At 40.2% G+C, this 27,681-nt stretch overlaps 1 protein-coding gene across 3 annotated transcripts in view; it reads right to left on the bottom strand.

Annotated features, from left to right (window-relative positions):
* The window catches only part of MTCL1 (microtubule crosslinking factor 1), a 50,055-nt gene that overhangs the window by 13,438 nt on the left and 8,936 nt on the right, over nt 1-27,681 (bottom strand). For all 3 annotated transcript variants that reach the window (XM_030444125.1, XM_030444126.1, XM_030444128.1), the window contains 6 exons: nt 20,181-20,273; nt 16,529-16,759; nt 14,776-14,952; nt 8,950-9,117; nt 4,045-4,299; nt 16-321 (listed from right to left, as the gene is read on the bottom strand). In XM_030444125.1, the coding sequence (XP_030299985.1) occupies nt 16-321; nt 4,045-4,299; nt 8,950-9,117; nt 14,776-14,952; nt 16,529-16,759; nt 20,181-20,273 (1,230 nt within the window). The remainder of the gene's footprint in view (nt 1-15; nt 322-4,044; nt 4,300-8,949; nt 9,118-14,775; nt 14,953-16,528; nt 16,760-20,180; nt 20,274-27,681) is intronic.

Consider the following 27,681-nt stretch of genomic DNA (forward strand, 5'->3'; position numbering starts at 1 on the left):
TAGAAGAGGGCATACTTCTGCTAATCCACTCAAGAACTTGTCCCGCTCCAGCTGCCGGGAGCGGTGCTCATCGGACTCATCGGGGGAATCCAGGGACAGGGACTCCAGGAAGAGGTTCTCCTTGGCACTGCACCGATCGCTCTCCCTCAGCTTAGACAGCGACCTATCCTCAAACTGAATGGTGTCTGAGTCAGAGAAGGACCTTGACCCCATCGGGTGAGGCACGTGGAGGTTCCCCTGGGTCGGGAACTGACGAAGGTTATTCTCCTTCTGGTCACACACGAAACCAACTCCTCTTCGTGGGCTCACTTCTTTCTGAAGCTGGAGACAAAGCAAATTAAAAGGAACAGCAATTACTGATGTAGCGTGTGGCGTTTCGCAGGACTCACCCGTGCCCTGGCGAGGCACCGCGAGGTCACCGTCCAGCACCAGGGACCTCAGCTTTGCTGTCCTGGTCCTTCCACAAAGGCAGATGTCTCTAGGACTTTAATGACACTCATTACTCAAGGGATTTTGAGTGATTACATGTGTATGTGTATAGTTTTGCTTATTTACTTTGTATACAGATATACACACTGTATGTATATATATATATATATATACACAAAATAATGCATCTGTCTGTAATCTGCTTTTTAAGGAGACAAATAAACGCTGACTGATACTTAAAAGCAAATTTGATGTGACATCCTAAAGCAATACAAGTAGGAGCTCAAGGAAGAGTGAGTGACTTGGAGCCTCATCAAAACAATTTTCCCTCTAGTCAGCAATACAAAGGCTGCATTTTTATGCACATCATTTGTTTCCAGAGGTGGAAAATTCCACTTTGCAAAAGACAAAAGCTTTGTTTTATAGATGGTCTAGCCCTAATGCCTGGCTAGAAAGTTTACTATTTGTACAGAACAGCACTGTCAAAAGGATGAATTAAGCATGTAAAGCACGTTTGAAGAAAATGCATATTTATAGAAAGGCCATCAAATCTATTAACTCTACATTTAACTCTATTAACTCTAAATTTTGCAAAAGCTGGGTGAAGAGAGAGTGAAGCGCAAGTGAAATTACCAATCTTAAAATTAGATTATGTGATAACTTCTCCTGTATTTGTAAATACAACAGGATAAATTAAGTAAATGATATTTTCAAACACAGTGTGTGACAACAGGAATCTGATAAGTAACTCCGACGTTTTCTTAAAGCAGTGAACTAAGATTAGCTAAAATAACCTGCAAACCCAAGATGTCATTCCCTAGGACCCTGGAGACTGAGAACCTACAAAAGGTGTTTGGAAAAATTAGCAGACATTACATTGCCTAATGTAAATCAAACCAGTTTAGGTACCAAATGGTTAAATTTGTGCTATGGCTGAAATTGGTGAGCTTTTCACTTGATGCAGATCTACAAAAATGGGAATGCATCTTCAGTATTTTGCTCATGATATACAAAATCTGAAACAGATTTATTAAAAGGAGCTAATTTAAGCTTAATCCTATAAAGTGAGGGGTTGGAAGGTGTCAAGAGATGCTAGAGTCCATTCCCCAGCATATGGACAAGACTCAAAGCAAGGAGAAACAATAACCAAATGTTTGCTGTATCCATATTTCCAATTGAAAGCCCTTCCACATTTTCAGAGATCCTGTAAGGATAATGATGTGGGAACATATATGAGAAAACAGCACAGACATTGGCTCACTCTGAATCAGAGATGAAAGGAGAATTAAAGTGAGAAATGCTGGCCTAACTTTTAAAGACTAACAATTTTGAGTCACTGTGTGTTTATAGCTTTAAACACAACTTTTCACACAGGTGATTTTGTGGGTTTAAATATTTGCCAGTGTGCTCTATGCACAGTTTGCTTTAGAAGCACTGTGAAGGGAGATTCTCTAAGGGAAAACAAAGTGACAGTGTACTTAAAAAGGAAAAAAACCCTCAACTTTGAGGTCTGAAAGAAGTAGGTCATCATGTTTTTTATATGTGAGTAGTATTCCCACAACCATCCAGAGTAAAGTGTTTTATACATTTTATACAATGGTGTGAGCTTCTCCCCTTATCATACATGTATTATTCAGGAGCTGTGTGAAAGCAGACAGGCATAAAGCATTAGCATGAAACTTGGCACACATGTTTCTGCTATCTCTTAGACTGTTTTTCAAGCATAGACACTGGTGTAGTCTCCTCATCCTCCACATATTCCCATACATGGAATACACACAGAAAAACCCTGGAGAGAGGGACTTCAGAGATACACTAATTGTTTCCATATAAAGCAGAGCATGACTACACTCTGAGAGGATACTCAACTAAAAGCCTGAAAATATTTTGAAGCTTCCTGTCACACAGGGAAATGTTTGATTATAAGCAAAAACGGAGTTTTGAAGTTTTGCAGGCAGGCAGTCAACATTTCAAACGCTTTTTTTGATCATCTATTCCCCTGAAATTAGCTTGCTATACTATTTCCTTTTTCCCTTATCTATTAGCTAACTCTGTGTACAACTCTGTCCTACTGAAAATATATAGAGGTTTCAGAATAGTAACAAAAGAAATCAGCTCTGGGACTAGTTAGGAGCTATTTTGTAGGCTCTCCCAAGATGACAAGGAGTGGCTATGTCAGGTTTAAATAGAATTAAAGGCAAGGTAACATTGACAGGGATTTCTCTGTTGCTTCCTTCAGTGTGGCCCACTTGCAGGTAATAGAAAAAGCAATCTTTAACCAGGTTAAGTCCCTCTAGCTATCTGAAGATATAATATTGAAAATTATGTATACCCAAAACATGCTCAGATAAATGGGAGATTAACATTTTCCTGAATATTGTTCATTGATACTTTTAAATTTAGAAGCTCAAAAATCACATTTTTTGGTCTGTAAAACCTTCATATTGGTAACCTCACCCACACTTCTATAGCTGTGATTTCACAAATACCTGTAGAGTCCAAGTTTTTCCTAAGTGCTCTTCTATGGGTTTAAGAGCCATAGCTTTAACAGAGGTTTAGTCCTGTAATCATAATATTTACAGCTCCTCTTTAGCTTCTTGTTGCAGCCCAGGAATGGGAACATGAGACACAGAAAACGAACCATTTTCAAAAAATGGTCAGGAATTTACACCAGGCTTTCAACAACTTAACCTATAAAGATACTTAGTGCTTCATTCAAGCATAGTGCTCCCTAGAGAGCATTCACAGATCTGGTGCCATTCAATTTCTGATGTCCTAAGGACAGCAAGAACTCAGTTAATTGGGGACCCACAACTTCAGTTGTTTTTCTTACTTTTCTTGGAATGCATGACTCAGAGCTGAACAATGTTCAGTTAAAAATGGCACATTAGCTCTCCCTCACTTTATATTTTTTTAATTTTAGTATGGCTGCCAGCCAAATGATAAATTCATTAGGTATAAATTGTCTCTAATAATAAGCAGTTGAAAGTACCAAGAGAACAAGTACACAGTTATCGTTTGCAAAATGATAGCAGAACTGTACATAAAATTCATGTGACCAAGGTCAGAAGTGTCTCCTGAATATTTATTGTTAATAGTTGTTTATTTGGTATAAGCTCTTCACATTAACCCCCAGGTTCTTGTACTAGAGAAAGAGAATTCAGCTGAGACTGATTAGCTAAAAAAGCTGCATCTTTGATAGCTCATTAAGGGATGAAGTGACTTTTTTTTGGCAAGAGGCTGTATATCAAACCTTGAATAATCCTGCTTATGGGATTGAGTGTTTCAGTACAAAGGGATGCACAAAAGCTTTTAAAAAGAATGAATCGATGTGACCATGCCTGTCCAGGGCAACTGAAATGAAGCAGGAAATGGCCTTTAACCTGGAGTTGATTTCTCAGAAGTGATCTTTTATAGGGATTACGAGCATTTTCCTTTTATTCCCCAGTGTACGTAAATTGTTCTGTAGCATGAGAAACACTGATGTAACCAAGGAACCAAAATTGTTCCTGTGCTGCTTTTTAATGCAGTTTCTTCACCTTGGCCTGAGTGCAGTAAGAGCACCATGCCCTCTGCTTCCAGCCAGCCATTGTTCACCCCAACTGGACTCCTCACCTGCTCTATCCGCCGCAGCAGCTCCTTCTTTTGACGTTCCCATTCTTGTCTGTCTCTATCAAACCTGTCCAGGAGCTCCACCTTTTCCCGGTTCCAGTTCTTCTCATTGTGCTGGATTTGCCAGCGGAGGTCCATCACCACACTGTGACTCTCAGCCAGAAGCTTCTTGTGTTCCTCTCTTTCTTTTTTAAAAGCTCCTTTTGCATCAGAAGTGATGCCGGTTTCTCCTGAGGTGCTCTCACTCTTGCCTTCCATCTGGAAATAAAGTAAAACATTTCTAGGACATTAAACTCTCTGTGGTAAAAAGCACGTGTCTGACAATGAATTTGAGTTAAAGATCTAAGTCCACAAAGGTAATGGCAAAATTATGGCTGTGATTGAATATGTTCCACTTGAAAAAAGTTTAAAAATCAAGAAGGTACAAACCACAGTGAATAATTTCACAAGTTCTACAAGCTCGTGCTTTTAAGGCATCAGTTACGAACTTTCTGATGGGAGTGTGGGTACCAGTGACGAATGAAACATCAACATAAACTCCAGCCTCATCATCATCTCTGAGACAATCACCAAAGAGCCATTGCTCTGCTTTTGTGCTCTCACTCAGTGCACCCAGCACCTAAAGAGAGCACATTCATCTTCTAAAGAGACTTTTCCCAGAACAACCCCTAGCAATGGTTTTATTGTACAGCTCCTCACACCTTCCAACAAAAGAGGGTTTTTGTAGCAGCAGATGTCCCAAGATCACCCTCCTATCTCAGCAGTTTCTGTTGTTTGAACTGATTTCTAGGGCAGTTAGCTGATGCTACCTTCTTTCCCTCACCTTCCTTTGCTTCATGCTAAGGGGTCAGCTTGATCAGAGCAGAACTAGCACAAGGTAGTAGAATCATAGGAAAATGCAGGTTCAATGGGGTGTCATGAGGCCTCTAGTCAAACCCCAGCAGGGTTGGCTCTGAGATCAGATTGGGTTGTGCAGGACTTTGTTCAGTTGGATCCTGAGAAACCTCCAAGTGCAGGGGTTGTACAACCTCTCTGGCCACCCTGGGCCACTGCTGGACTACTGTCAGAGTGAAAAAAGTGCTCAATGGTTTTATGTAAGTTCAAGTGAGTGAAGAATTTATCCCTGAAGCCTGACCTTTTGTGAACAATTCAGAGGATATGTGAGTGACTCAGACTGGGATACATCTCCATCCCCTGGCTCTCCAGGTGAACTGGAGTGAAAAGCACTGAAAACTCATTTCTGTGTCTGAAGTTAAAATTGTTCTCAAGAAAGACCAGGCAGCAGGTCTACAGGGAAACTTGCTCCTTTAGCAAGAGAGAAGGACACCACCTTCACCTTGGCCTATGTGGAAAATGAACTCAAACTATGTGAGCAAAAAAAGAGCAGATTGCATTCAGGAATGAAGCTTACTAGTCTCTGAACAGCTGAGAAGGCTGAGAAGTCATTGCTTGAGTCATTAAAAATTGTACCAAGCTGCAGAGAACATCCTGTTACTGCCACTTGCATTGACAGGGAAATCTTAAAACACCTGCGTCCTCCACCACGAATTTCCAAAGTTCAGTTGTTTTCAAACAACGAAACAAACAACTGACCAACCACAGAAAAAAAATCAATTATAAAAAAGAAGCATCAGGCTGTCCTGCACACACCTGTGTGGTTTGATGGCAGACTGGAGGAGTTGTGGGGCAGAAACACAGAACAGCACAGGAGAGGCACCTCTGTGCTGTAGATCTGTGGTGGGAGACACCATCCTGGGCAGCACAGCACCTCAAGAAGCCACAAAGTTTTGCCTTCTTCCTACCCACCACCCCAGCAGGTTGATTGCCCACATGTGTAAAAATACCACTGCTAGCTTCCAAACTCACCACTAAATTCAGGTAATGGCTTCTTGCCCCTTGCTGCACCTTTCCTCTGTCCATCTGCATGTCCCCAGCTCCATTTCAGGATGCTGCAGGAGTCAGAGTTCGTGCTGCAGCCACAGTCAGCATTGCTGGCACCCATTCTTTTAGGTTTGTTTGCTTCAGTATTACTATTCTGTGCTGTCTGCCCCAGGTCACTCTTGTAAGTTCCTGCTGGTTCACTAAGCAGCTATGACACTAATCATAAATTTCAGAAGTGTCACAGAAGAGCCGAGATCAGTCAAAATAATAAGGGACTGACAAAGTAAACCCTGTGCAGTTTCCTTACACCTGAGCTTGACAGAGGGCTATCTAGCACTTATTTGGGATATGTGTATCTTTCAAGCACCTTTGATGTCTCTGCCAAATTCTCATCTTGCAAAAGAAATCTTTGGGGAGGCTGCTAGAGTGCCTGGGGTAAATCCAACCAGGCTGGAGTTCAGACTCAGCCTTACAACTCTGCTGGCCCCTGAGGAATAATGCCTCAGCAGCTGTAGCTATGGCTAGCATGCTAAGTTGTGAAGACACCAATACCTTTAATGAATTCTTCAGCTGGTATGAGTCATGAAAATGCTAAAAACAACCTATAAAGCAATCAAATGTTCAGTTGTAATATAAACGTATATATTGTCCTATAAAGCAAATTCCTTCTTCCCTTTTTTTGAATCTCAAAGAAAAATAGCAAAATGTTAAACTCCAACAAGACTCATTTTCTCTCTCCCCTTACACCAGTGAGTTCTTCCCCACCACTGGGCAAATTCTCAGCCTTTCAGTCAGCAAACAAAACAGATGGTGATGCCTACAAAGGGCAGGACAGCTGAGAGAGGCAATGGGGAGTAAGAATATGCCCCATAAGAGTGATGCCCCAAGAATGTACAGCTGCTGGTAGAGTGCCATGAGTGAGCTGCCAAAATATAGTAAGTCCTGTCCTGTGCTGGACCACTGGCTCATCCCCATCCAGACCAGAACCCTGAATCTCACCCTTTTCAGAAGAACACAGTAACTCTGTAAGTACCAAGATGAGTTCTAAACCAAAGCTAGTATATAGTGACACACCTTCAGAATAATTTCCTGTTGTTCAGCCATTCAGGACCTTAAACCTTCTCCAGTCAGAGGCTGTGTTGTTTGACTCAGAAGACAGTTCTTGGCAGAACTATGCTCCTGTCAAGGAGAGTCCTTCTGCCGCTGTTTTGATGAAATGGCTTCAGTCATGCAGGAAAGGTCCATTGGTGGCTCCTTAGCATGAAAGTCTAGATGTGACTTTCCTAAACCTGCTGACTTCTAAAGGTTGCCAGATTCCTCTCTGTGTGCATCCCAGGTTGTATCCCTCCCAGGCACTGTGAAGCTGGATCATTGGTCAGGGTGCTAGTATGAGTTCATGTCCTTACATGTGAGTTCTCAAAGCACATGTAGGGTTTGGCTTCTCATACCAACTCCCTCGTTCTTCCAAAATTTTCTTAGTTCCCAGAATACTGGAATTTTTCACTTGCTCAGCTGGAGGCTGAAAATTACTGGGACTCCTTACTGGTGCAGCACTATCATAATCCCATACTTAGGAGCAATCTCATTATTTCTTATCTTAAAAACAACATCTAAGGATCCTTCTGCCAAATAAGGTGTCTATGCATTTCTGACACCAAGTCTTTCATTCTTAACAACATATGCAGTGCTAAAGCTCCAAAGCAGCAGGCAACAGTACATTGTCACCTCTGATATGCAGTGCTTTTGTATCAAAAGAGTTTTCTTTCCTTTTTTTCTATATAGAAAGTTGAAACATCAACATCAACTGGCAAAACAATTGACAGTGACTACTAATTAGGAGCTGACTCTCTTGAGAAAAATGCTCTTGTTAACTGACCTACTGCTTCACAAAAAAAAAAAAAAAAGAAAAAGTGGAAAAAACACCAGTGAAGACAACAGTGATGACTAAAAAGGCCTTAACAACCAAATGACATCATGAGAGGTCCTCCTGCCAACATGAACTTGACAGACATGCCTATTTAGTTAAAGCTGCTCTTATGCCAGATGTCGGGCACAGAATAGTAAGGGATGTTAACATGGCTATATGTAATGATGCTATTTTACATGTTGTTCAGTAGCTCCTTCCATTTAGATCCTGGTCAGGAAAAGAAGTACTCATGTTTCTGCTCTGTGCGTCAGAGTGAGTCTCCAATGTTCAGTAAATCCTCCTAAAAACACCACGTTCCTGGCAGTGAATATTTTTACTATATATGCTTTCTGCAGAGCAGCTCTACATTTACCGATCTTTTTCTCAAGACCTGAATGTACTGTCTCCCAACCCTCCCCTTTTCAATGGGGAAAATTAGAGCTTTTATGCCATCAGCTTTGGAAATGAATCTTTGTGGGGTTTTTTGTTTTGTTTTCAGGTTGCTTCAGAAACAGTACCTCTGCAAACAGCCATACATGGTACTGAAGCACCAGATTTTATATATACTTCTAACATGCTTCTACCCCCCCATGGGGGGTAGCTAATGTTCTCCCTTCAGTGGGGTGCCATCCATCAACTAACCAGTAGCTTTAAGCAGCTGGTTTAAGTTACATATTGATCTATCATGTTGGTGTTATTAAATCACTCTTTCATCTCCTATGCACCAAATACCCATGTTGTTATGTGCCAAGGCACAGAGGTGAGCTAATTGTGAGCATTCCAACATAAAGACATTTTTCTCTCCTATAAATGCCAATGAACACAGAGACTTGAGTGTCTTATTATGGCAGCTGACACAAATCTTCATCAGCCAAATCTTCTGAGAAAGAGAGCAAGAAGAGGTTCAGTTTGTTTGTCCTCACCTACATTACACAGTACCTACAACATCAGCACTGAGACAATGGGAATCCAAAGGGCAGCTCAAGAGGCAAAGCTTGGCTCAGGCTTCAGGGGGGCTTCTCAGGCACCGGGGTAAAATGTCTCTCGTAAGCTTCCTGTTTTGCTAAGAACCTCAAACATTCTTTGCAATGTGTGGGGTAATTTTATGTGGGGGATGTTACCTGTTTGAGCTGACACTTCAGTTCAGTCATCTCCACCTCCCAAGCTGCCTTGTGCAGGGCATACTGCTGCTGCAGTCCCTGGCGCTCACGCTCCTCATCCCGCAGCTCCAGGCGGAAATCATCCAGCAAACCCTTCAGAGCATTCAGGAGCTTCCGATTTTCACTTGCCTGCCCCAACAAAGCAAAAGAAATGCTGTCAGTTTATGGCCTTAGCCTGCAGTTTCATTTTGGAAGTGCCTGCATGACCACTGCATGGAAGAGAAAGTGCCTTGGCTAACTTTTGTGTGAGATAAATAAGAGCAATACCTCTGTCTTCAGGCTGCCCAGGGGAGTGGCTGAGTCCCCATCCCTGGAAGTATTTAAAAGATGTGTTGTTGTGACACTTAGGATCATGGTTTAGTGGGGGAATTGGCAGTGTTAGGCTTACGGTTGGACTTGATGATCTTAAGGGTCTTTTCCAACCTAAATGATTCTATTAGTCTCTGATTCTAAGACTGCTTCTTGTTAGCTCTAGTTGTGAGGATCCCATGAAAGCCAGAAATACTTCAGTCAAACTGCAAAAGGCACTAAACATCTTTCTGGATTGAGGGCATCTGTAGTAACTTATTTTTTAATACTGTAAAGCAAAGCTAGAACATAATTCCTGAGGTTCTTTGGGTAGCTGGACATCTCACAGATATCGTTATTGCTCATCATTAAACCACAAATATTTGTAAAGTGCATATAAAGATAAGGGATTAATTTTCAATGCTTTTGTGTTGTCAGTTAAAATTACTTCGGAAAAAATGTGAGGTTTTGCACAGAGTATCTCTGCTAAGAGTTTTCACATATCTGCACTTTCTCCTCAGTCCCAAGCAGTTGCACACCAGTTAGCTCTGTGACAGTACCCAGTTTGGTACCAAAGGAATGAATGCCAGGTAAGCCCCTTTCCCTTCTGCAGATAGGATTAAATCCCTATCCACATCTTGCTGAGAATGTCATGGTCATGCTACAAATATTGTCTGTGCTCCTGTGCTAGCTAGGAGCCAAGAATGGAGTTAAACTAAAAGTCTAGCCCAGAGCTGACCTCTGATCTTGGCAAGTACTGAAAGACAACTTGTATACTTATTAAAATCTCTAATTTTTATTTCCTAGTTTTGGCATTTACTTTCTGCAAATTTCCTGGAGACTTGCATAACCTGTTATTTTTCTGTTAAATACTGATTTTTTTTAAAGGATTCATTCCAGATCAGTAAAACAAAACATATCCCACTGTCTTCTGCAGCCACTGAATCAGACAGCAGAAATGTGTAACATTTATTTACCCAAAATTTTAATCAAATATTCCCAATGAGCCTCTCAAAGACCAGGGAATAGCCAGAGATTGTATCTGAGAAGTTATTCTGAACAGAAAAGACTTTTAAGAAAATCATACTTGATTAGCAAACACAGCATGAGCAGAAAAATGGGAAAGCTTCTTCAACAAATTCAGCATTTAATCACCTGGTTCTCATGAATGCATTAGCTTCCTCGGGAAGGTCTAACACAAATTACCTGACTTGATTCTTGAATGACAGTCTAATTATTTTTAATTTTTATTTATTTTCACAATTTTCCTATTATCTAGTGTTTCATGAAGTACTTACATGGCGACTTCTCTATAGACAATTCAAGTAAATGGATGCAAAAATCTAAGTAATTTTCATGTGCTTTCCTCAGTGACAACATCCATTAAATTTTATGCAGACAACTAAGCTGATTTCATATGCTCATTTGATTTTTGGCATCACTGAACCCACTTCACCTACTTTTGCAATTGCTAATCAGACGTACCATGGGGCCTTTTTTCCTTAGAAAACGAACAAATGTGGTCTACTTTTTCCAAGCCATTTGGTTCATCAGCAAAAATATGCTAGATGCAGGGAATTGACTGCAGGTCCTCATTGACTGACCCACAGTCTGTTTGGGCTAATGCAATGTGATGGTATACAACATGAGGTTTTATAAGAGATGCACCCACTGCAGCAGAATTAATTCCATTAACATGTAATGCCAATTAGCAGTTTCCTACTATACAGCAGAAGTCCCCATCATGCATATAAGATCACCTGCTTTTCAATATGTAATGATATTTTATGTTTCCACCATGAATTTTCATTCTGATGCCAAATTAAGTCTAAATTCTCCAAACACCTCAAGCCCCATGTGTAGTAATCAGAATAAGTGCTCTTTTGAAGATTTGTCCTTAGTGTCACAATGGGAGCTGCTGAGTATTAAGCTCATCAAAATCTGGCCCCATCTTCTTTGAAAATGCTGACCTCAAATGTCTATGAAGTGCTCCCATTCAAGGGCCATGTTCTGTGTTTTTTGGTACACTGCATAAATCTGTCTCTGGCCAAGTAGTCTAAAGGCTCCACAAGGAAAATTATGCAGAAGAAAAAGAAAACCAAGTAACACTAAAGCAAGCTTCATTCCAGTGCATGTATTTGAAAGTTTTAGAGTCCTGTAAAATTAGGTTTGCAAAGAAAAGAGGACCCAGAAGTGCCTCATTTCAGGTTTGTGGACTATTGGGATGAGGGCATGTCTTATTTCTAGAGACATTACATCAATGTCGCTCTTACGAGACAAGTACCCCAGGTGCTCCCTGGGCTTGCTGGGATTTTAATTAACTTGCCAATACAAATCCAGTTTTGGTTATATACTTCTAATGCTTGCAGAGAAGTCTCTTTTGTATTTCCTCCAGTCTGAAGCTGGAGAGGTGGGTGAAATTATTTTCTTGTGTTGCCAAACTAGAGTGTTTTTGGACAAGAGATGAGGTGCTCTGAGACAAAATGCTCTGAAATACATTTACATCTAGTCATGCTTTAGATTTCTGGTGGTAAATTTGCCAAACAGATTAAGTCCCATAGATACATAACAAATATTGTTATGGTTTTTGCCTTCCTCCCAGGGATGCTATACAGGCAGAGGAAACAGGTCACTACACAAGGAGCTGACTCTTTCAGAGCATGTAGGAATCTGACTGACTAACAAGTGATCAAAGACAAGAGAATTACAAAAAAAGTTTAAAGTTTTGTTGCATCCATGGCTCAGGATTTATAGGTAATGAGAACAACAGCTCACAACAAATAAACACTCCCTGTAGTAAACCTCCATTACATTCCAGGACTTTGGAGTCTTTACTAGGCAGAGTTGGCCGCAGAGATGGGAGCCTCCAGATCTAGAAGTTTGGGACCTGACCAGCTTTTGAAGCTTGGTTCTGCTTTTAATCACAATTAAGAATTAAGCCATGGCCAGATATTACAAGCACTTCAGTAGAAGCCATTTAAAAAAAACACAATGTCATTTTTTTTTTTTTTTAAACAGTTCCACTTTCCAGGCAGGGTGAGAAAGTCAGCAGCAAAGAGAGCAGACAGAAAATACAGGCCATTAAATATTAACATGAGATGTTAAAAATAAATATGGGTTACTTCAAGTTACCGTAAGCTCTTTATTTTTTCTGACCTAGTTATCTCAGCCACTCCTACACTACTGCAAAAATTCCTTCCTAATGTGAAACAAGTGCTGTGATGTATTTCATCTCAGAGCTTTACAGACAGTACCAGCAACTCAGGGCTCTCCTGGGAAGAAGCAAATCTTGGAGACTTCCAGCTTCACCACTCACCCCAAATTCCCTACGTAAGCAGTTCTTACTTGCAGCTGAGAGCTTAAGAAAACTGTAGACGGCCTCAAAACCCAGAACACCTCTAAAACCCAGGGTGTTTTTCAACACAGCCTGACATGCTCTGGGTCTGCTGACACTGCTAGAACTTGCAAAGCTGGGACTACACAGGTGAAGAGTTTTCTTGCTCTAGTTTTGCTTAGTTAATGTGCTTTGGGATCATATATAAATTAGATGAAGCTGATGTTTATGGGTGTAAGTCTGCAGTGTGTGTAGAGCAAGGACCTGGGTCTGTGAGGCTGATGGGCACAGCAAAGGTCCTGCATGCAGGAGGTTTGCAGAGCCAAGGCATCCAAGAAAGTGAGATGGACAATTCAGGGCAACTCGCACTGATGGATGTGAGGGCACAGCTTGGCTCTGGCAGAGCCTTGAGGGTGCAGGAGATTTGTAGGAAGCTACTCCTCTGTCATGGTCCTACAGAAAACACTTCTGACTCACTGAATCTATGACAGTGTCAGAATTAACCTATGCTAAGGCTTCCTATTCCTGTGCCAGATAATTATCATAATCCTTTCTTGTCATTGACAGATACAAGACCTATAGCACTGGAAAAATTTTTTACATGCCTGTCAATAAACACATTGCTTGCTAGAAGATTCAGTGGCATGAGCAGGCAAAACAAGTCATAGAGCTTAAAATGAGAAATATTTATTTCAATGTCCCTGGTCATTGCAAGGGTTCTATATGGAAAGCTGGTACATGACAGAGCTTGTACTAAACCAGGATGCTGCTCTGTATTTATTTTACTCCTTTTAGATTAAATCAGTCAACAGATGGAATGCACTTAAATCACATCTTTTCCACCTTTTCACCTCCTTCTTCAGCTTCTGCCAAAGAGGAGTTTGTTGAGAGGATGACAGTGGGCAGGTCTGTGTGACTGGCAAGGTAAATCCTCAAAACTGGCAATGCTTGACTTCCAACAGGGTCAGTAACCCTGGAACCTTTCCAAATACTGAACTGACCAAATAAATACTACTTTGGGAACACACTGCATAGAAAATAATAGCTAGAGAATGGTGTTGTCAGCTAGCACCACAAAAAAGGAAAGCAAAAGAGTGTGTAAACTTATTGCAGAGTGTGAAGTAGCATGAAGACCACAGACCTCTACTATTTTTAATTCAAACAGAAATTCCAACTGAAGTTACACCTTTAACTAGAGAGGTCAGCTGTTCATAGTTGTGACAGTCTGGGAAATTCAAGGCAAAGACCTGAAATGCAAAGACTCACACTATCCCCAGATCTTGTAGTGATTCCAGCAAAGTAATGTGGCCATAGACAGTGTTTGTCTGAGAGCTTTCACTGTGGAGAGGGCTCCCAAGTCAAGGGCCCGAAAAGAGATGGGGCATAAGACATAAAGACTCAAGAATTTTTTCACTCAATTTATGGTTAATAAAGAAATCTTGCTCCATTCTGCGTAGGATTGCAAATAATTCCATGTAACAGGATGCTCTCATCTGAACTATTGCCATTTTAAAAATGCAAGAAGATTCTCCTGAAGAACTGTTGGAAGCCTTAAATCAGTTCCCTTTGAATGTGTGCTACTATTATTATGACTACTGTTATGTTAAATGCACAAAGGAATAAGCTAGGATATGTGGCAATGCTCTGACACACATAAGCAGGGCATAGGAGACGTCAGGGAAAAATCAGCATGATTTGCTTTTAGGTATTTAAAAACAAACCCAGTGACAGGAAGGAACTTTTGCATTGTTTCCCCATCATCTCTAAGGGGAACATTAAATACGTTCGCTAGTTTCTTAAATTATTTGAAGGAAATAAAATCACTTCTTGCTAAAAGCTTGACAGTAGACTACAATAGATGTGCTCAGGCAAGAGAAGAATGTAAATTCTGCAAACCATCACATACTGATAGATGCCTCTGGGCAAACAGCCACAAGAGGAAATGGGATTTTTCACTGATAGTATCTGCCAACAGGAGAACAGTAATCACGTGGGTCCTGATTAAATAGAAATATAATTGATGAAATCCACTGTAATTGCTGTGTAGCTAGAAGTATTTTTACAAGTATGATTCTAGATGATTTAACACAGCAGAAGAAGAAAATTAACTCCCTTGAAAAATTCAGTTTCTGTTCCCAGAGCATGATAGACAAATGGTGTAGTACCTGCTTCTGCTGCTGCAGTAATTCTGCAGTCTGCAGCTGTGGTCCATGATCGGTGCTCTCTGTGGTGGGACGCTGGGAGAAATCTGTCAGTGCAAACACAACATCCTCTTCCTCCTCCTCTCGCTCCCTGTGCTCAGTCTGAATGCCAAAGTCTTGGAGAGCCTCAGGGTGTTCAATCTAAAATGCAAGAAATGGGACACATCAGCATTCTTCTGCCATTTATCTCGGAGGGGGGCTGGGTGGAAATCTCTTGGAGGTCTAAGGGAAGGGACTATCTTCACCTGCAGTGGGCTTTACTGACTTTTAATCTGTAGGCTACAGGAAATGATCTTTTGGGTGATGTATGAGACATTGCATATGTGAACACAAACACTATGCAGGCCTGCAAAACAGGAGATCTACGCAGCTGGGAAGATGGATGTGCAACTGTAATGCTGCATGAGGGATATAATTCATCATGCATTAATGAGAAACTATACAAGACACTGGTGTATTGTCTGCTGAAGATGTGGAGAGCAGGAAGTGTACAAATCTAGCACTTTATTCCTCTCTAATGCATTATCAAAACACGACTCCAATAAGGAATGGGGGTTGATCGATCATAAATTAATCAGTCAAAAAATCCAAACTGTGGAAAAATGAAAGCTATTTTGATATTAGAAGATGAGGTAGTTTACACAGAAGCAAATTAGCACTGCTTAAGTAAAGTAGAAGCAAATTATTTCCAAATAGCTACTCATTGCTTGTTTCTGAGTCATATTGCCACAGCAGATGAGGTTAAGATCTTCACCAACCCTTTATCTAAGAATACAAAACATTAGAATATTCAACTTAAGCATACTCTTACCAGGCTTGAAAGGTTACTTTTACTGCCAAATGCAGCACACACTGAAAAACACCAGGCATTATCAGAAATAATGAGAAAAATTACTTAGTTGTCTTAGCAACTTAGTGACTAACATGGTTTCATGAAGCTGCAAAAAATAAATGTATTATTCTCAAGAATTTTGGATAAGATGTCAGAATGGGTGAACACATTTTTCAACTTTATTTTTCTTTAGGTAAGATTTCTGGATGTGTAACACAATGCAATTTAGCAGGACCTTTCTTCACAGTGCATGTTGGATGGCAACTAAACCCCTGCTGAGATGTCAGCTTGGGGATTCCAGGTTGTTATATACCTCTGAAATTTCTGATTTAGTTGCTATTTGGAAAATCACCATGATTGCCAGTGTTCTGCTGTTGATGGTGATAGATGTGTACGGAGAAGAGGAAAAAACAAGAATGATTCACTGTAAATGCCTACAAAGAGTTGTACAATCCTCCTGCCAACACAAAAACAGAGCTTCCCTCTATCTGAATTACTGAAGGAACCCATGATGAGAAAAATGACAGCTCTCAACCCATCTAAATAGATTGGACTCCATAAGCTCACTGAAGAATTTTTCTTTCAAAAATTATTCAGGAGTCAAGTATTTGAGACTTAATTAAACTTTCATATACTATGACAGAATTTTTCAGGACCAGATGTCTCTGCTACTTAAGGTTTTAGATTTAAAGATGAGTAACCTGTAGCAGATGCAGAGTACACTTCACTGCAAGCAAACTTAAAGGAAGACTTTGTGTTTAATTCAAAGAGCCTTTGTGTAAGTATAAAGTTGCTGATCATATTTACAATCTACACATAGAGAAGGGACACCCCAGTACCCCCACTGCTTGCAGTTTCATCAGGTTAATAAAGTGCAACAGTTACCTCTAATATGTCCTCCCCTTCCTCCTCCATCCGCTTGCCTTGCCGCCAATGTTTCAGCAGCCACTTCAGTTTGACATACAGGAGAAAGGTTTCCTGCTTGAAATGCCTGAGTTCTTGCTGCAGCAGGCTTTTCTCCTGGCTCCAGGTCTTCTCTTCCAGTTTGTTCTGCAAAGTCAAGCTCTGCACTTCCAAGTCTTTCCTTCGCAGGGTCTGCATATGCTCCTCCTCCAGCTTTAATGGAATGACAGACACTGTGTCAATGGGGTGGTGTCCCAGGGAAGCCTCCAGGAATTGTACTTTGTTGGGTGAGACAAACTGGAATCTCTAATTTTCATCAGTAGTGAATAGTTATTGAGTTTGACTAAGTTCCTCAGCAGTTATGGCTGTTGAGGAAATTAAAGGACAGCAGCTGATAAGCTTAGATAATCATATCCAAGCAAACTGCTGTGCAAGTGGACAGTTTACTTTCAAGATGCATGAGACCCTTGTTGCTGCTTACATACCTTATACCACTCATATCTTCCTTTCTCTCCTGCCTCAGCACAGCCACCACCCCACACTGCTGCACATATCAAGTTTACTAAATGCATTTGCAGTCATTTCAAAAAGGTGGGACCACACCTGCCCTTCAGACAACATGAAATGTTATCCTCGATTCTTTCCTCAGTCACAGACTCATCCTTTCCACTGTGGCTTCATCCCCCTCTCCTTCTGGAAGGCCAAGGCTTCCCAAGGAACCAAATCCAGTATCTCAGGTAAAACTACCTGTCCATGACTTCTCTCTCAGAGTTCATACTTGGAGGTGTCTGAATGTCTCACAAGAAACATTTCTCATTCTGATATGACCAGATCAGGGACACACACAGAACCAAAGAGACAGCAATAGGCTGCAACTCAGCATTCATTATGTCTCTGAGTTTCAGTACCAGAAGCAGTCAAGAATAGCTCATTCTTTGGAGCACACATATAATTAATTACATCTGTTTCAACACAAGGCCCCCTGAAAGGTCATTCTTTAAATGTGACTTCTCCCTCAACATGTCAAAATCAGGCCATGGCATGATCTATCCAACAGCCCATGTGCAAGTTAGTTGCACAGCATCTCATACTCTACATGGATGAGATTGTGTTTTCACGCCAAGCAAGCTGTGGTTCACATTGGTCAAGAAATGGCTGATGGAGAATGAGTACAGAGCCACTGCTTACAGATACCAGTTTCTGCTGGTTTCCATTCTGCAGAACAATAGCCTCTCCCTTTGCTGACCCGCTCCATAGACAAAAGCTATGAAAGCCACAGTACACTAATGACCACGATTTAACCTGTAAGAACATACCCGGCAACAAACAACATGCAAGCAGGAATGAAGAGCACTTCAGAGTTCCTTCTTCAGGAGCATGGAGCCCCTAGAAATTAATACTACTAAGAAATGTATGCCTGATTTTCACAGCAACATAAAGGTGCTTCTGACACAGGCCACTGGCCCATAGTAGATGGTTTACTAAAGATTTTCCTGCCCTTTAAATTACATGATTTGGCATAATGCAAATTGTCAGCATCTACATGACTATACCTTAAAAAGTTCCTGATAATTTATTAAATTTATTAAAATTATTTACAATGGTTGCTAGCCCAAGTGGGTTTAAAATGCAGTTTAAGAGTAGTCTGGAACAAGATTAGCTATAATGGCCCCAAAACCATACATGCAACTCATAATACCATTCAAGGAGATCGTAAGTGTACAATCAATCTAGCTAGCACACATCAATCTGAAGTCATTAGACACTATCAAAAATGAAATAGTAAAAAAGGGGGTTCTTTTGAATCTAGTTTTTACAGAAAGAAAGTAATAAATTCTGTGGTGATGCAGATTCTTCCACCAAATGAATCTGTGGTTAAACACAGCGAAGATCTGAGTCATTTCCACCAGAAATCCTGGAGGATGATAAAAAATGGAACAGTATCAACAGGATAGGCATAACCTGGAAAAAATGAAGAATCCAGAAGATGCTTTTACTTTTGTATTTCTGCCAGCTGTCAACATGAATAGCTGGCTTTGATTTTACTGCATTTTTCATCATTTTTACAAGCTCTTATCTAGGTATGCATGGTCACAAATTCTTGCAGAAGACCCTGGTGGAAGTAGCTTCATAGAGCACTATGCTTTTTCAGTGAATAGCTATTGCAAAAGGAAAGAACTTTAAGAGGCAGATATGACCTCCAAAAAGTTTTAATGACTCAGGCAACTAGGAAGGAAATCCACTTACCTGTTGCCTTCAAAAGCCTCCATGAGAAAGCTCCTATGGAGCTCAACTGGAAATTAAAGCTACTTAGGGAAAAATGGAGAGATACCACTTGGGAGTAACGAGATTAGCTGGCACAAGGAAAAATGCTTTATACTATGCATTATGCTGAATTTAGTCTATGAAGTAAATTTAAAAAGAAAACTTCAGTTAAGAGCCAAACAGCCTGCAAAAATTAGTAACAGATTTTTTTCGCTCTAGGAGTTAGAGATCACAGAACGATTGACTAATATGTTCCAGCCTTCAAAAGAGCAGGGGAGCCCATGTAACAAAATATGATGTATTCACCAGTGATGAATAGGAGGGTTAGAAGCATGAGGTACTGAGAAACATGAAAAAGTCCTGATTTGTATCTCAGTTACGAGCATATAAAAACTCCCCCGACTTCAGAGGAGTGTTGGGCTTTTCCTAGGCTAGAAGAGGTCAGAATAAGGCATAGTGCCAAACTGCACTCCCAGAGATCAAACACAGTCTTCTCTAGCTCACAGAGAGATGAAGAATGAAATAATTCTCCATGCAGTATTCCACATTTCTAGCTTGACTGGCCCTGCACAGGGGAAGACAAAACTTCTCTCCATGAAGCAGAGAAGCCTAATGCATAGTGGTAAGATAGGCTTCAGTTTACATTTCCCCAGCTTCCAGATTCTTCATGTACAGAGATGAACTCAGACAGGTGAGGAAGTGTGGCCAAAAGGTCAAGGGAGTTGATTTTCTCCCTCTACTTTGCTCTTCTGGGACAGTCTTCTCCCTGGGAGTACTGTGTCCAGTTCTGGGGTCCCCAGCATTAGAAGGACATGGAGCTGTTGGAGTGAGACCAGAGAAAGGCCACGAAGATGATCAGAGGGCTGGAGCACCTCTCCTATGAAAAGAGACTGAGATTTGGGGTTGTTCAGCCTGGAGAAGAGAAGGCCCCAGGGAGACTTTATAGCAGCCTTCCAGTACCTGAAAGGGCCTACAAGAAAGCTGGGCAGGGTCATCTTAAAAGGGCATGTAGTGATAGGACAAGAAGGAACTGCTCCAAACTGAAAGAAGATAGATTTAAATTATATAATAGGAAGAAATTCTTTAGTGTGAGGTGAGACACTGGCACAGGTTGCCCAGGGAAGCTATGGATGCCCCATTTCTGGAAGCGTTCAAGGCCAGGTTGGATGGGGCTATGAGCAACCTGGTCTAGCGGGAGGTGACTCTGCCCATGGCAGGAGGGTTGGAACCAGATGATCTTCTTTAATGTCCCTTCCAACACAAAATATCCTATGATTCTATGACACAAGTTCCTTTGGTCCTGACAAACAAGGTCCATGCCACACATTACGGTCACACATCTTTCCCAGCAGGTGGGTTTGGTATTTACCTGCATGATCCTTTCTGTAAACTTTTCTTGCTCCTCTTGGTGAAGTCTTGTCTCCTGCTCAAGCTGAGCCTGAAGCTCCTGTATCGATACATTCTGTACAGGTAAAACATGGGAATCCCTGAGCTGATCATCAGGACAAAGGGATAGGTTTAGCAGAAAACGTGTCTCCACAGTGTAAAAAAAAAAAAGGAAAAAGAAAGGAATTGCAGGACAGACATCTGCACAACTCATGGTTATCAATAGTTAAAACCAAAGCACAGTGTGCGAATAAATAGCTATGACCTAAATATGTGTGGGAATTTCCTGTGTGACTTCTGAACACTAAAGCTGGGATGTTGATGTTACATGTTAGATGTTCTCTTCAGACCTTTGCTCTAGGGTTGAAATTGAGTAGCTGATATATTGCATCATGAATTATATTTTCCTGATTAGGTATTTGGAGTATTCCATGCACAAAATTTTAACATTTCTGCAGAAGACACATCTAATGCACATACACTGAACCTAATTATTGATTAATTTTAAACACGATTAGGCAGTTAATGGGATAGCATTTATTAAGCCAGCTAAGCATGTCAGGTCTCTTCCTTCAGATACAGGACAGCTTTCTGCAGAAGTCAACTTCATTCTATGATTTCCACTCAATATATTTACTCCACAAATATAATGGATATAAGTTGTGTGAGCCTGAGATTTGACTAAAATGCTTAAGCATCTCCCCTTTCAGGTCTCACACTATTTTAGTCTTAAGACTTTCAATTTTATGTTATTATTAGTTTGGGCATCTATGCACTTTACTTCTGAAAGTTACTTAATTCAAAAATAAAGACCCAAGAAGGCAGAGTCACAGATCTCATTATTTATACTATGTTAATTAATCTCGTGGCACTTATATTCCTGTTCAGAATGTTTCTATGTCTATTTCTGATTCTACATCCTTCATTTTGCATCTCTACCACTGGAGGTAAAGCTGATCTGTCCATGAAAAGGTGATGCTCAGCCAGACATCACTCTTCACATTCGTGACCACAGAAGATAAATACTATGGCACTGAACTCCTATTTCCCAGATTAAAGACACATTTAAAGAAGAGATCACTTCAGGCTTCAGAGCATAATCCCAATTTCTCTGTTGGCTGACATCCAGCATGCTCCAACCTCAGCAGCTGCAAGGATATAACACAGGTCGTGGGACTCTCATTTTCCCCTCAGCATTAGCACCCATCTCCTCTTCCCAAGCACTCCCTAGAGCTAAAGCAGTTCTTTGGGCCATGGCAACCCTTGCTTTTGGGACATTCAAAAAGAATTTGTCACTGGAACAGACACTCCTCTCCTCGAGGGAAAAAGGAGGTACAGCAGATGGAAGTATCCCATAAACCACTCACAGGACAGTACTCTGCTGAGTACAATGAAAATCACCCTATTTCTGGGCCCTGTCAGCTCCTTCTTTCCTTGATTCTTACTTATTGACTTGTGCATGTCTGGTTCTGTACCTGACAAAGAGGTACTTTGAGGCCTCTGAAAGGTATTCAAAGTGACCAAAAGTACATTATCTGCCACACTGATTTCACCTTATGTCTTAATAAGTCCTCACACATTTTGTATTCCACAAGGCCAAAATCTGGTCTTACAAATAATGTGGAAAAAACTGCTTGCAATGGGATTTGTCACTTTTTCAGAATAATTGGTAAATCATGAGATGGGTTACACACAGGTAACAGATACAAGATAGCAATGGTCTTCTGTCGGCAATAACCACTTAAAAATCTTACATGCCTCCAGAAATGGAAAGAGTAGGATTCATGTAAAAATGAATACATCGGTAATTTAAAATATATGGGAAGCATAATTGATTTTAATATGACTCTCCTTAAAGTCATACAATTATGCATATAGATAGTTAGAAATGTTAGTGGTCTTGGGATTCCTGAAACTGGAAATTGACTGAGAGCAGCAAAAGTTAACAGAAAGGTCAAGTTTGAATTTTTTTTTTCCTATTCACTTCACACTCATGTTTTCCAGTGAACAAGAATTTGCTAAAAGATAATTTCTTCTACTTTAGGCTAGCATTAATTGGAATCCCATAGTTAGGTATATACCGACAACACTTTCTGCCTGAAAAATTAGGGCAAGAAAATGATACACGTATGGAGTTTTCTGATGAACATGCAGCTCATGCAAAGTTAAGTTTCAGGAAACTTGGGCACTGGAATTAAGTGATAACTTGGAGTTATTCTGAAGAGATTAAATGCATTATAAAGGCAGACAGACTGCTACAGTACACTCGATAGTGCAAATCTTTTTTAAGATTGCTTTGCCTGTTTAAGGAGAACAGATTTTTGTAAGCAGCAAAGTAAAGGTACTGAAAGGCAGCTAATGAATGAACACAGAGCTTCAAATCTTTTGCCTTCCAGCACAACCTGAGGACTCTTCACAGTACATAACTGCGTATAATGTCATTTCTACCAGAAACATTGGGATTAGTTCTGCTCACATCAAGGAAAATAAGGTTGTTTAAGGGCATACTAGATTGCTGCTAAAAATCTGGATTGTGAACAAAGAAGGTGTAGAAATGTAACATGATATTTGTACATGCAGCTCAGGTAGTTGATATGGCACTGATGGATGTCTATTTATATGTGGATATCAGGACGCTAACATATAACCAACAGGGTGTAGTCTACGGCACAACTGTGGTTTTGTTTTGTTTTGCAGGAAAAATAATGCTGCAAAATGGACACAAAAGTTGAGAACCTGTTAACTTCCATTCTTTGTTTCCTTTGTTTTTATTAATGAACAGGCTACATGGGAAACCCCCCAAATGCGATGGCCACCACACCACATTCTAATGACACAGGAACAGACACAGACTCACTACAACAAGACATACGCACTACCATGGGAACTACAAGCTAATGCTACTCCATCACAGCACCACAGAAGCAGCTGCACTTCATCTGCAGCTCAACACCAAGTGACAATTGCCCATGAATCCCCATTATTGCAATTCCAGCTCCCCCTTCATCCCCATCCCTACAACAGGCAGTGCTGAATCCATCTACTGAGTCCTTTTCTCTCACCTGTTATCACTCCAGAACAACCTAATCCACGCTGATGTCTTTACCTCAAGAGGACGTTCAGAGAAAAGTCATTCATGCTTTGGAGGTTTCACCACCACTCCCTAATTGCACGATCCCTTTCTGCCCCTCTCAGAGCATTGAGGCTTTGCACCTTATTTTTCATCTTGCACAATTCCACATTTCTCCCAGGACTAGTTTTTACAATATTGCCATTCACCATAGGATACATCAGGGTTTTCCTTGTCTGTTTTCTCCATTTTACCATACCTAAATGCAATCTCAATTTGCCTGCAAACTTAATCAGTTTATATGCAAAAACTGTGAACAGGAAATTTAATGGAATGTTTCTTTTCAGCCTTTTTTTGGAGGGAAAAAAAAAAAAAAGAAAAAAGCAAAATAAGGCCTGAGGCACAGTAGAAAGATACTCTTCAGAACTTGTGTGTAGTTCTAGAAAGCCAAAAGATGAACATTTTATGCTGCTCACCTAAGGCCATGTTATAATGCTTTGATATTTGGACTTTACATTTGACCACACAGTCTAAAACCTGCTACTTTTTTACATGTGAGAGCAGACCACTGCATTTATACAACCAACCAGGCCAGAAGGAAACTTCCAAGTGTCTTTTGTGTTACTTTTTACACGCCATACACACCTAACAGAATACTCAGAGGCTGCTTATGAAGATGTACTCTTTTCACCGCTTAAAAATAAATGATATATATTCTACTTGCTAGTGTACAATAGGCAGTTGTGTGGTTATTTGTCTGTGCTTATATGGAGAGTCTCTGATTTGGGGAAAACACAGAACACTTTGCTCAAAGTCTTTGAAAATCCATCTCATTGTATGGATAGAAAACAAAGTCTCACCAAGTTCGGTTAGGACTTGGATATCCAGATTTACATCATAAAGGGTCTTTTAAGTCATTATATTGTCAACCTTTAAAGAATTTTCCATAGCAAGAAAGAATACAATTCATCAAAGTAAATTATTCTTGCTGCCCCTAATCTTGGTGGGAAGGAATACTGTCAGCACCAGTTTGTCTTTCTTCTTCCCATAACTTTGCATCAGAGGAACAGTGGACATTAAGAGATACAACTTTCTATGTGGTCCTCATTTGTCGTTGTTTGGGATTTTTTTTCCAGGAGAAAGAACAATTACAATGTATAAAACATTCATTATTTTCTTTCTGGGAAAACAAAGTCTTGAATCAGGGCAAGAGAAAGGGATGTATAAATTTTCAGCACATGGCTGGGAACTGTTGCAAAAGCCATTCAGCTGAAAAGCTCCCACATGGGATTATAAAAATTGCACAGAAGGAGCACAGGCACTTCAAAACCAGCTAAAAACAGATCATACAAAATATAGACTGAAATTATCATTATATGTCCAAAGTGGATCCATAGAGAGTGGTAAAGTGGTAAACGTGACTTACTTAATTTGCACATCACTGCATCTGGTTGATCCACACTTAACCCAGATATTAACTATGTTCTATATCTCTTATGGGAATGGTGAGGAAAATGGTTAAACAGTGTAAGAACGGCCTAGAATAAATTATTCTTCAGTGTCAACTCTATCCACTTTACTACTTTGTGGTCAAATTACTTTTTAAGACTTGCTCCCATGTCCTCTAGCCTATTTTTATTTTAATCCTCTGGTGACAATTGGTTCTTTTTAAGTGATTGCACTTCAGTGGTGTTTCTTTCCATCACCAGGGAGTGTCAGAGATTTTGTGACATTTCTCTACACAGAAACAAATGTGTAAGTTTTTAAAAGATATGTGTAAAGCAATACAAATCTGAAATGCAAAGATAAGTGCTTTTACCTTTGCTGATATTTATCTTGCTCAGGTAATATACTGGTATATACTCAGGTATATACTTACAGATATCAGCAGAACTGACACTCTGAAGGAACAATCAGCTAGGAAATACAGCTCCATTTTAGAGCATCAGGTATCAAATACTGCAACAAACTGTGTTTGGTCATTTGCTAGAGTGAAATTTCTCTTCTCCAGAATATCTTCTCATTTCTGAATAGACAGGAGGAGACTGTAGACTGCTTTAATGAAGCTGCCTTTGGTTTAGAGATATTCCATTAGTAAAATTCACCAGATGAAAAATTATTTACCATTTTTCCCACTGGTTTCCATCTGTTGCCATAGTAATCCTTTGATATGTGCCAGGTGTTTGCTCTAGAAAGCTCTCTGTTGCCTTTTTTAGTTCCTTGGTGTCTTTTAGTCAGGGCAATTCTCACTTGTTCACTCATTTTCTTTGGATGGTAAAGAATGATTTCTCCCTCCCACCATAACCTGGTGCTGCTAGGATCATGAATAATGGATCAAACATCCACCCCAACAGGCTCCAGCATCTCCCAACAGCAGCTGAATGGGTTGTTTCAGCAAGAAAACAAAGCTCTGCTCTTAAGGCGGTTTCAGGATACAATTTCCCTTGGACTGTGACTCTAACCCACCTCTTTAACATGCAAATACATACTAATAATATTGTTGAACTAACAACTGCTGTGTGATGCCCAAACAAAGGCAGATGTTTACAGTTAGGCTAGGGGGTAGTTTCAAGCACAAGTCAGTCTGCATTTGTTGTATTTAATCAAACAATTAGGCTCCCACGATGCTCATTTTTAAAAAGAGGCAGAATGGGTAAGTGGAAGTCTCTTGGGAAAATTTTCATATAAAATCTGGTTTGAAATATTTAGAAATGGAATGTAGAAAAGCAGTTTTGCTTGGTTTAAAAAAAAAAAACAACATTTGCCTTACTGAAATTAAATGTGTTCTTAAGTTGAAAGTCCATACACAGTAAAGATCATCAATTAATTTTATCTATTGGACAGCGTGTATGTTTTCACTTCATGAGTTAAAGTAGACAATGGTTTACATGCAGCCATTTCTGCTGTGGGCATTGAAAGGTCTCAACCTCCATCTGAAATTTCTGGGGTAATAAAAAACCTCCTTTGGTATTTAAATAATATTCTTCCTGCTCATTCAGCTGGCACACACACACACAAAAAGTGTACTTTTTTTGCTAGTGCATTGTATGAAACTAAAAAAGACTAAAATGACAAAATTATTTGGAAGACTCTTCTGCATCACTTAGGTTTGATCATTACAGACTATAAGATTCCAATTGGCTGTCCACCCACTGAAAAATTTCATTGTAAAGAAGTGTAATATTCTTTGTTGCCTAAGTAAACCTGACTGGAACATCTTCCATACTTTCTCAATTTGGTCATTTGAGCCCAAGCCTTGCTCATTTTTGACCACATCTTGACCTTGATTATAACTGCTGGCTTATTCCCTGTCAAGCATTGTTGTGAAAACTATCCATCCTCTGTTTAAACACAGTGTGCTGTACACAGTTTACACATCATCCCATCCTGTGAGAGGAAGAGATGATATTGTGCCAAAATTACCCAAATCCCTAATCTTAATAGAGGGCACACATATACAGGATTTGATATAATAAGAAGGCTGATGTGAGGTAAAAGGGAACAAAGGTGACAGAATTTAAACCAAGATATTGTAAACATTTGCTGTGGTGATTTTCTAACCTCATCTCATAACTATTGACCCATACAATTACAAAAGGACTCATGCTGAACTGCAAGTTTTCTTTATCTCATCATCCCATTTCATAGCTGAGGAAGAGAGACTTTACCTTTCTGTGAGACTAAAGATGTCTTGGTTTTATAAGATAGGTCCCTGAATGAAAAGTTGGAAGAGAAGCTACTGAACAAATCAATTATTCTAATACTACCAAAACTCTGCATTGTCTGGATACATTAAAACAAACAAAGCAAAACTAACAAAGAATTACCTGTGTTAAGATGAAGGGCTACTCTCTCTTTAAAATTCAATAAAGCATCATGCTGCTTGGCTATCAGCTGCTCTGAAGCTTTTATTCCTACTCCTGCTTTCTATTGCTTGTTATCACTCACTCCCAAACCCAGCTGCCTCAAGCCAACACTTTCCTTTTCCCAGACTCCGACAGGGGTTTCAGATATACTATCGCCTCTGCATGTGTTTTTGGTATTAAAAACATATTAAAACTCATCCCTCACTAGAAGGTACTCTAACCACCACAGTTTCAAGTTAGGTTTGGCATCCCAGTGGCCAACAGAAAAGGTTTCAGTGTTCCAGCTTGCCTTTGCAGATACAGATTAGAAATTGTTTTCTTCAGGACCACTTGTAGTGCCTGGACAATTTATGTTTATGAAAAAGCAGCTAAGGAGACATTTATTGAGGCTGGTATGGCCTCTGCATGGATGAAGTTTCAAATAAAAACTGATCAATGTTTTTGATGAATGGAAAAGTACTCAACAACCCAAACAATGGAGAATTCTGCTTTAAGTAAGTTCTTTTTGGAAGCTGCAGGGTGCTGTGTTCCCTGTTGAGAATCACCAC

The sequence above is a fragment of the Calypte anna genome, chromosome 2, assembly GCF_003957555.1.
Source record: "Calypte anna isolate BGI_N300 chromosome 2, bCalAnn1_v1.p, whole genome shotgun sequence".
Classification (NCBI taxonomy): Eukaryota; Metazoa; Chordata; class Aves; order Apodiformes; family Trochilidae; genus Calypte; species Calypte anna.